This window comes from Carlito syrichta, unplaced genomic scaffold, assembly GCF_000164805.1.
Source record: "Carlito syrichta isolate Samal-C Ts95f unplaced genomic scaffold, Tarsius_syrichta-2.0.1 Scaffold307172, whole genome shotgun sequence".
Lineage (NCBI taxonomy): Eukaryota > Metazoa > Chordata > Mammalia > Primates > Tarsiidae > Carlito > Carlito syrichta.
The window spans coordinates 316,205-327,167 of record NW_007251268.1 but is presented as its reverse complement, the minus strand read 5'-3'; the positions used below and the strand labels follow the sequence as shown (position 1 = coordinate 327,167).

Below are 10,963 nucleotides of genomic sequence, written 5' to 3'. Positions count from 1 at the left end.
GCTTTTTTTTTTTTTTCTTTTTTTTTTTTTTAAGTCTTACTCTGTTGCCCAGGCTGGAGTGCAGTGGTACACCCATGGCTCAATGCAGCCTTGACCTCCTGGGCTCAAGCGATCCTTCCTCCCCCACCTCCCAAGCAGCTGGGACTACAGGCACGTGCTACCATGCCCTGCTGAGGTTTTTTATTTTTGTAGAGACAAGGTCTTACTATGTTGCCCAGACTGGTGTCTCGAACTCCTGTGCAATCTTCTTACCTCAGCCCCCCAAAATACTAGGATATAGGCCTGAACCATCAAGCCCAGCCTTGATTTTATTTTCTGTTTTTCACTTATATCAGTATTTTCCACAGTAGGTTACAGGCATTACTTGAAAGAAAAATGTTTTGTTATGAAATAAACTTGGGAAATACTGGGTTAAACAAAACAAAATAAGTTTATGCGTGTTTTAGAGTATTTATTTATTTATTTATTTATTTAGAGTTGGAGTCTCACTCCTTTGCCCAGACTGGAGTGCAATGGCCGCTCCCGGCCACCGCAGCCTCTACCCGCTGGGCTCCGGCGATCCTTCCGCCTCAGCCTTCCAAGTAGTCGGAATTACAGGCATGCACTACCACGCTCGGCTGAGTTTTGATTTATTATCGAGATGAGATCTCGCCAAGTTGCCCAGGCGGGTCTCGAACCCGCGGGCTCGGGCAATCCACTCACCTCAGCCTCCCAAAGGTGCAGGATTACAGGCTGAGCCACCGAGCATGGCTTGTTTTAGAGTCTTTAAACGTGCTGGCGCGGGAGAGTGGGATTGGCAGTTAAAGGAAACTGCCAGGGAATGGAGGGGGGCACACCTCATCAGCAGGGATACCTGCATAATGAACATTTGTATACTTAACCCTGAATTGTACCCCACATCTTTAAAATAAACTAAAAAATTAAAACAACCACAAAATAAACGTGCTAATGTGTACTGTAAATCTTGTTAATGCTAATAATATGCAGTGTAAACCTTCAATATGATATGGTTTCCCCAACTTAGATCACTAGTGAGCAGGTTTTTGTTTTTTGTTTTTTCTGTGGCATCTTTTTTTTTTTTTAAGTTGGAGTCTCACTCTGTCGCCCAGACTGGAGTGCAGTGGCTGCTCCCGGACACCGCAGCCTCGACCTGCTGGGCTCCAGCAATCCTTCTGCCTCAGCCTTCCAAGTAACCGGAATACAGGCATGCGCTACCACGCCTGGCTGATTTTTTTGATTTATTGTAGAGATGAGGTCTCGCTGCCCAGGCGGGTCTCGAACTCGCGGGCTCAGGCAATTCACTCACCTCAGCCTCCCAAAGGCGCGGGATTACAGGCTGAGCCACCGAGCCCAGCTTGTGGGGCATCTTTTAAGTCTTAATTCAAACTTTCCCTATTTGTAATTTTCTAAACTCCTTTAACAGTTACCACTTTTTGGTTATTGTTCTTGTTTAACCGGAAATGTTGTGCTCTGAGTAGATGGAGAGCTCACTCTTCTAGATATCTGTATTCCAACGATTTCTACAATTCAATGTACAAATCTTTCAATTAGGTCCCAGAAGAGTGGGGTGCATAAATGAGTTTTGACATGAAAGATAAGGAATATGAGCAACACAGTTCTTGGAGGAACAGAGATGAGAAAGGTAGGCAATAATAGGATAGATAGGTGATCTTTCAACAGACACTTTTGAGAATGATGTAGTGATGAGCCCTGGGTGAGTACTGGGTATTATTACAAAAAGACTGAGACATGGTCCTCTTGACAGGAAGTTTGACCTGGTAGAGAAAACAGATAGATAGATAGATAGATAGATAGATAGATAGATAGATAGATAGATAGATAGATAGATAACAAATGTAATGTGATAAGTACTAAAGAAAATACAAGTGCTTTTAGATAGATGAGAGAACAAGCCAGGTACAGTGACTCACTCCTGTAATCACAACACTTTGGAAGGCTGAGGCGGAGGATTGTTTGAACCCAGGAGTTCAAGACAGGCCTAAGCAACATAACGAGACCTCATCTCTATAAAAATATCAAAAAATTAACCAGATGTGGTGGCATGTGCCTGTAGTCCAGCTACTGGAGACACTGAGGCAGAAGGATCGTCTGAATACAGGAGGTCAAGACTGGTGAACTGTGAGTGTGCCACAGCACTCCAACCTAGGTGACAGTGAGACCTTAACGCAAAAAAAAAAAAGAAAGAAAGAAAGAAAAGAAACAAAGAGCAATAGATTTTGCATGATTTCAAGAAAGACTTCACAGAGGAACTGAGTTAATTGGTGTGTGCCTGAGTCCTAGCTTCTCGGGAGGCTAAAGCAGAAGGATTGCTTTGGTCCAGGAGTTTGAGACCAACCTGGGCAACCTGGCAAGCCCCATCTCTTTAAAAAAAAAAGGAAAACTTCATAGAGGAAGTGATATTTGATCTGGGCCTTCAAAAATCTGAGCAGAAATTTATAAAAGGCAAAGATGAGGTTAGAGAAAAAAGCATTGTGAACCTGAGCATTATGAACAAATACATGAAGGTTCAAGACACAATACTAAGTCTGGAGTTTGGCTTGATTAGCCTCTGGATGCATACTTAGGTAACATGATCTGGGAAGTGAGTAGAGATCAAGCTGAAAAGGTAGACTGGATTCAGGTTAATAGGCTTCATGCCATGCAAATAAGTTTAGGTTTGAAGGACTTTTTTCTTTTTTGTTGGAGGATTTTAAGCAAATGAGTAATCTCGTGACGGATGACGTTCTGAAATGAATTAGGGTTGGAGTGGGGAAATACAAAGAACAGATAGGAAGGAGGCTTTTGGAATTGTCTAGCCTAGAGATGGGTCTGAAATAGGACAGGAAAAGAAAGACCACATGACAGCATGGTCCAAGTCTACCACCCTTATGCCTACTCAGGGTGTATTTGTAAATGAGTGGAAAGTAAAGACATAGGAACACATTTCTTTAGCTACCAGGGTCTACTGGAACACAAATCAAACTTATACTAACAAATTTGTTTCCCCCAGGGCTGAAACAAAGTAATGCTGTTGTCTATCTTGTCACACATTTCTGAAGATGTAGAAGATTAATAAAATGAGTAAAAGTTGTATGAACTTGAGGGAAAAAGATGTGTCTGTATTCTTAGCAGTATATAATTTCTTATACCTTCCTTTTGGCTTCTAATTCTTCTCTGTCTTCATCTTTGTCTGCCTGGTATAAATTCCTACTTATATTCTTGAAGTTCCAGATCAATTATCACCTTCTCTGTGAAATTATTCTTTTATTTCTTTTTAAGAGATGAGGTCTTGCTAGGTTGCTTGGGCTGGTCTTAAACTCTTTAGCCCCAGCAATCCTCCCACCTTACCCTCCCAAGTAACTAGAACTACAAGCACATACCACCACACCCAGTTCCTCTGAATGCTTGGTTAAGCAAGAAAGAGCAGGGTAGGAGAAACATTCCAGTGTAGGACATGGAAGAGAAGGAACTAGGTAGTCAGGGCAGATTTGGTCTCAAGGATGAGGTCTTTTTCACTTAATGGGGAAGAAGATTACCCTCTTCAGAGCATAAGGATTTATCCCTAAAATGGGTTTATAAGAAATTTTACGATTAAGTTATGGTACCTGGTATGTTGTAAGCCAGTAGATGCATGAATAAGTTGAAAAGATTGCTTTAGAGCAGAGTGATGGCCCAGAAGAAGAGCTAGAATCCCCTGGGGAACAACCAAAAGGAGAGAGGATCTCCATGATTCATTTAACACATGTATTTTGAGCATGAACCAGTATACTAGACCCTGAAGATTACAAAAATGGATGACTTTTCCTGGAGTCCAGCGTGGTTGGGGAAGCAAGTATATAAACAGACAGTTACAATATATTGTGATAAGTGTTATAAAATAATTGTGCATAAGCACAAAGTAGGCAACCAGCTCCCTGGAAACATTAAGTAGATTTTATAGAGAAGATGACATTTGACCTGGTTCTTAAATGGGTATTTACCAGGGCAAGAAGTAAGGACAAAACATCTCTAGGTTGAAGGAATAGAGTATGCAAAGGCTCAAAAGTAGGACAAAATAGGCTGTGTTTTTATACCATACCTTTCAGGACAATATCTTACATTCAGTTTAGAACATGTTTAGCTACATGGAAGGTGGTAAGTACCTATGCCTCCATTTGGGGAGATAGAAGCTAAGGTTTAGAGATTTTAACTAGCTCAGTGTCATGCGGTATGAGTCAGAGGCAAGAGCTCAGACCAGGCGCCCAAAAACAGGAATGCCAAGTCTCGTGACCTGAGTAATTCTGTGTCATAGTAATACATTGCTGTGGATTCATGAGTATTTGGGGTTATTTTACCTCCTTGGAACTAAATTATACTTCCAAAACTGACTTTGTCAATCCTATCAAATGTTCTTCTTCCTCCTTTTTTTTTTTTAAGTGGGGAGGAGTCTAATAATAAATATTTACTTCCTCCATGAGGTAAGAATGGATCATGAAGTGTTCAAGGCTTCCTTACTGACTGTACATTTAATTCGTGTCTTCAGAAGTTGACTTAATACTTTTTTGAGGTCATTCAGTAACTTTCTCATTTAACATAAAATAGTAAGCAAGTCACTTTCTTTAGGAGACACGTTGTTTATCTACAGTAGTTATTTTGCAGCTAGGTGGGGTAGATTTGCTCAGAACTCCTACAGGATATGAATCATTTACATTCACACATTGACCTATTCTTACTTTGTTCTTTCTGAGAAGAGTTTTAATACAGCCTGTTATATAACATAGGGGACACGTTATCATATATATTTTCAGTGTCATTCTCAAATCAATTTGCAGAATCTGTGATAAGCCTGAGAACTTGAGTTGTTATTATGAACATCTAATGTACATTCAAATAAACAAACGGTAGAATAAATCCAAGAAAATGTTATTGCCCTTTTGCATTCATTGTTTGAGGTCTTTGGATATTGGGGGAGAGTGTGGAATAGGGGATAACAAAGTGCAAATGACAATACCTCAGCTTGCTATCATTGATCTGTTTAAAAATAGTGTGATTGGCCAAGCATAGTGGCTCACGCCTGTAATTCCAGCACATTGGGAGGCCAAGGCAAGAGGATCGCCTGAGCCTAGGAGTTTGAGACCAGCCTGGGCAACATGACAAGATGTCATCTCTACAAAAAATAAAAAATTAGCCGAGTGTGGTGATGTGTGCCTGTATTTGGGAGGCTGAGATGGGAGGATCACAAGTCCAGGAGGTAGAGATTACAGTGAGCTGGGATTGCATCACTGCACTCCAGCCTGAGCTACAAAGTGAGACCCTGTCTCTGCAAAAAAGAAAAAGTATATTTTAACTGTTATTGCTGTAGCTCTTTATTTTACAAATGTTCTGTTCTTCCATGTAAACAAATTCTAGTCTCTCTAAATATAGCAAACTATTGAAAGAAAATAGTTTTGTACCCTGTTATTTATGAAACTTGCTGTGGCAAGCCACTGCTAAAGCAGCTTCAGTTATGACAATAATTGGTGGAAATTCAGGCCAAATGTGATATTTCCCCCATTTTTTAAGGGAATGATTTTTTTTTTTTGGACTTTCAAGAAGAAATTTATTTTCTCACATGAGGTATGTTTTACAGATGGTAAGACATGCTCATGTGTGTGTGTATATGTATTCTTTTCTCTGCATTATGTGATGGTGGGGTAGTGCCACACAGTGTTAACCCTTGTGAATAATGTCTGTCTTGGTTAGATCATCCTTCCCTTACTGGTATCTCTTCCTGTTTCCTTACCCAGTTATGCTGTTATTGCCTATGGCTGTGCCAGTTGCCCGAAGCTAACCTGTGAGAGGGAAGGCTGCCAGACTGAGTTCTGCTACCACTGCAAGCAGATATGGCATCCAAACCAGACATGCGATATGGCCCGTCAACAGAGGGCACAGACTTTGCGAGTTCGGACCAAGCATACTTCAGGTCTCAGTTATGGGCAAGAATCTGGACCAGGTACATAAGTTGGCATTATCTCATTATCTCTTTATTTGGTATTTCATGATGTGAGCCCAAAACTGGAAGAGACTGTCTTACTGTATAACTCAAGTATTACCAGGGCTCAGAAAGCAGAAAATATCATTTGTAGTATTTTCAATATTATATTTGAGCTACAACTTCCCTCTTTACCCCATTATAAGTTATCCAACCCACATAAAACTGAAATACAATAAAATTGAATTGTCTAGTTACCAATATGTCTCATATTTGGAGAGTAATTAGATCTTTTTGCTATGGGCTTTTTCAAAATGTTCATTGTGAGCAGAAAGACATTTAATTAATGTTAAACCTGTACCATTCACTTTTAAGCTGTAAGTACATCACTACCTTTAGAAGTAAGGTACAGATTTTTTTTAAAAGGCAATAATATTAGTATGGATTAATGATTAATCCTAAAAGGAGGAATGTCACACATTCAGTTCCAGCCTTGATAAGTCAGAGTAAACCTATTTTAAAATGTCAGTGGATTTATTGCCTTGTACTTTATTTCACTGATGTCATCTGGGGGAGTAGGAAAGATTTTACCACTCACTTTTTCCTGGCACAGAATAATCTCTTGAGTTGTCATTTGAATAGGATAGTTTCTAACTTGCTGTGAAAATTATCAGGTGTATGCTACATAGCATACCCAGTTGTTACTAAGTTTTGAATTTAAAAGTATCATGGAAAAGGATTGTAAGTTGTGTTAATAGCAAATCACAGTGATACTTGTTGGACTGAAAAATTAGTTTCCTGAACTAAAGTTTTTCAAAACTTAAAGCCAATTCCAGGCTGCAGACTATTCTTCTTGTAGGATTCTGCTTCTAAATCTGCCAGCCTATTTATTGGTAGAAACTCCATTTTTCTTGGAAACATCTTTCTCTCTAGAGAAGTCTTCTTGCTCAAAGTGTGGTTTAAATGCTGTATAAGACACCAGTTATTGGGATAGGCAGATCAGTATGAGATAGGATTCGTTTTATTAAAAGCCCTGGGATCTAAATGTAGCCAGCCTTCCAGTAAAGTTAGTTGTACAATCTTATGCACTTCTCATTTTTTTTTTAGGTTAGAAAATAGAGTTTATTTAGAAAGTAAATTAGGGAGAGAGAGAGAGAGAAAGATTCACCTCCCCAAGGTAGGAGAGGGGGCCAAAGTTTAGGAAACATGGTGGTGGCCATAGCTCAAAGAGCCATGTGGCCACCCCAAATTTAGTCAAGCAATGGCCTCATTTCTTATATATACTCCTAATAATTAAGCTAGATTTAACTGGGGGAATTTTTCTATCCATTCTTCCTTACCACCTTAGCAGATGACATCAAGCCGTGCCCACGATGCAGTGCTTACATTATCAAGATGAATGATGGAAGCTGTAATCACATGACCTGTGCAGTATGTGGCTGTGAATTCTGCTGGCTTTGTATGAAAGAGATCTCAGACTTGCATTACCTCAGGTAAGGTAGAAAATGCACCCATTGCTTTTATAGTCTTGTTCTCTTTCTTATTTAGGGGAATGGATGTCAAACAGATACAGCTGTCCTCTCATTATAGAATAAGGAACCGTAGGCTGGGTTCGGTGGCTCAGCACTTTGGGAGGCTGAGGTGAGCAGATTGCCTGAGCCCACGGGTTCGAGACCCACCCGGGCAACTTGGTGAGATCTTGTCTCTGCAATATATCAAAAATTAGCCGGGCGTGGTAGCGTGCGCCTATAGTTTCGGCTACTTGGAAAGTTGAGGCGGAAGGATCGCTGGAACCCAGCAGGTGGAGACTGCGGTGGCCAGGAGCGTGCCATTGTACTCCAGTCTGGGCGACAGAGTGAGACTCCAATTCAAAAAAAAAAAAAAAAAGTTCCTCTGACATGCCCCTTTTTCTCCAACTCAGTAACCTCCAGTGTCTGTCTCCATTACTTTCTGGATCACCCCTAACATGGCTTTTAAAGCTTTCCACAGTCTAGCCTTAATCTACTTTTCTAGTTTTTTTAACTTTGCTTTTATTTTATTTTTTATTCATTTATTTTTTTGAATTGGAGTCTCACTCTGTCGCCCAGAATGAAGTGCAGTGGCATGCTCGTGGCCACCACAGCCTCAACCTGCTGGGCTCAGACAATCTTTCTGTTCAGCCTTCCAGAGATAGCTGGAACCATAGGAATGCCTACCATGCCTGGCTAATTTTTTTTATTTTTATTTTTATTTATTTATTTATTTTTTGAGTTGGTGTCTCATTCTGTCACCCAGACTAGAGTGCAGTGGCTGCTCCCGGCCACCGCAGCCTCGACCTGCTGGACTCCGGCGATCCTTCCGCCTCAGCCTTCCAAGTAGCTGGAACTACAGATGCGCACTACCACGCCCGGCTAATTTTTTGATTTATTGTAGAGATGAGGTCTCGCCTGCCCAGGCAGGTCTCAAACCCGCGGGCTCAGGCAATCCACTCACCTCAGCCTCCCAAGGCGCTGGATTTGCAGGCTGAGCCATCAAGCCCAGCTAATTTTTTGATGTGTTGTAGAGATGAGGTCTCACCAAGTTGTTCAAGCTGATCTCCAACCCCTGGGCTCAGACAATCCTTTCGCCTCAGTTTCCCAAAATGCTGGGATTACAGGCTTGAGCCACCAGGCCCAACAACTTGTTCAGTTCTTATCTATCCTTTAAGAGCCGCTTAATTGCCATTTCATCCATGATTCTTCCCCTAGTTTTTTTCTGCCTCATTCTTCTTTATTGACATTCTTTATCCCTTTTGTTTGTTTGTTTGTTTGTTTGTTTTGAGTCAGTCTGTTGTGCGTTGGCACACTCACAGCCACTACAGCCTTGACCTGCCAGGCCACCATACCCAGCTAACTTCTTGATTTATTATAGAGACAAGGTCTCACCAAGTTGCCCAGGCTGGTCTGAAATCCCTGGGCTCAGGCAGTCCTCTCACCTTTGCTTCCCATAGTGTTGGGACTACAGGCATGAGCCATTGCGCCTGGCTTTTTATCTCTTTTGTTTTCATCATAAATACCATTACTACTTTGTTCTTCATACACATGTCTAATTTTACAAAACTATAAGTATCTTGAGGCTGGAATTGTGGCCTTTTTACAATTTTTTTGGAAGTAGTAAGTTTCCAAAGAATTTGTTGAATGGATATTAAAATACTGTTCTAGAGGAATTAATGTTACAAGCAGACTTAGCATCCGTTATGTAAATGAAATGCTTTCATTTCCAGTTTAGCAAACATTTGAGTAGTTACTACATAAGAGTTGTTGGGGACGCAGGAGTGAATAAGACATGATCCCTACTTTCTTTTTTTTTTTGAGTTGGAGTCTCACTTGGTCGCCCAGACTGGAGTGCAGTGGCCGCTCCCAGCCATCGCAGCCTCGCCTGCTGGGCTCTGGCGATCCTTCCGCCTCAGCCTTCCGCCTCAGCCTTCTGAGTAGCTGGAATTACAGGCATGCGCTACCACACCCGGCTGATTTTTTTTTTGATTTATTGTAGAGATGAGGTCTCGCTGCCCAGGCGGGTCTCGAACCAGCGGGTTCAGGCAATCCACTCACCTCAGCCTCCCAAAGGCACGGGATGACAGGCTGAGCCACCGAGCCCGGCTACTTTCTTTTTTTTTGAGTTGAAGTCTCACTCTGTCTCCCAGGCTGGAGTGCAGTGGCACTGCATTCACAGCCACTGCAACCTCTCCCTGCTGGGCTCAGATGATCCTTCTGCTTCAAACCTTCCAAATAGCTGGAGCTACAGGCACGTGCACCATGCCTGGCTATTTTTTTTTTTTTTTTTTAATTGTAGGAATGAGGTCTTACCAAGTTGCCCAGGCTGGTCTCGAACCCAAGGACTCGGGCAATCTTCTCACCTTGGCCTCCCAAAGTGCTGGGATTATAGGCGTGAGCCACGGCGCCTGCCTTTTTTTAAAAAAAACTTATTGTAGAGATGAGGTCTCTCCAAGTTGCCCAGACTGATCTCGAACCCATGGGCTCAGGCAATCCTCTCACCTCAACCTCCCAAAGATCAGGGATTATAGCCGTGACCAACTGCACCTGGCCTATCCCTACTTTCTTTTTTTTTTTTTTTGAGTTGGAATCTCACTCTGTCACCCAGACTGGAGTGCAGTGGCCGCTCCCTGCCACTGCAGCCTCGACCTGCTGGGCTCTGGCAATCCTTCCACCTCAGCCTTCCAAGTAGCTGGAACTACAGGCGCGCGCTACCACGCCCGGCTGATTTTTTAAAATTTATTGTAGAGATGAGGTCTCGCCAAGTTACCCAGGCGGGTCTCAAACCCGCGGGCTCAGGCAATCCATTCACCTCAGCCTCCCAAGGCGCGGGATTACATTACAGGCTGAGCCACCGAGCTGCTATTCTTACTTTCAAAATTGCTTATCCCATTTAGTAGAGAAGATAGCACACAGGGAATAAGCAAAAATGGTTGGGCACAGAAGGGCTGAATGTAAAATTAGCCAAACTTAGAGTTACCAAACTGATAAAAAAAGGTGTGATGAGGTTTTTTTATATCCTTTCCCAGGAACATGATTTACAGTATCTATTAGGTGTGGTAGGGCATATGCCAAGAAAACTATACAAATCAGAGTGTTCATTTGCTGCAGGACACAGTGTATCTAGATGGGATGTCAAGTGCATAGGTTTTGCAGGATCCCAAGTATTGTCAGTCAAGGAAGCTAGGTCATTGTTTGCGAGTTAGGGAAGACAGAATTCAGCAGAGAAGAATGGAAAAGGAGTTTTAAGTCTGGAAGCCTGCCTTTATTAAAAAAAAAAAAAAAATTAAGCCGGGTTCGGTGGCTCAACCTATAATCCCTGTGCTTTGGGAGGCTGAGATGAGTGGATTGCCTGAGCCCGTGGATTCGAGACCCGCCTGGGCAACTTGGCGAGACCTCATCTCTACATAAAAAATGAGCCAGGCATGGTAGCGCGCGCCTATAGTTCCGGCTACTTGGAAGGCTGAGGCGGAAGGATCGTCAGAGCCCAGCAGGTCGAGGC

General features: G+C 42.2%; 1 protein-coding gene across 2 annotated transcripts in view; it reads left to right on the top strand.

Moving 5' to 3' along the window:
• RNF19B (ring finger protein 19B) overlaps positions 1-10,963 on the top strand; it is a 27,110-nt gene that overhangs the window by 7,626 nt on the left and 8,521 nt on the right. The window contains exons 2-3 of one of the 2 annotated variants that reach the window (XM_008063993.1): positions 5,766-5,971; positions 7,302-7,443. In XM_008063993.1, the coding sequence (XP_008062184.1) occupies positions 5,766-5,971; positions 7,302-7,443 (348 nt within the window). Of the gene's footprint in view, positions 1-5,765; positions 5,972-7,298; positions 7,444-10,963 lie in introns of both variants that reach the window. The other variant, XM_008063992.1, reaches the window with a different exon arrangement.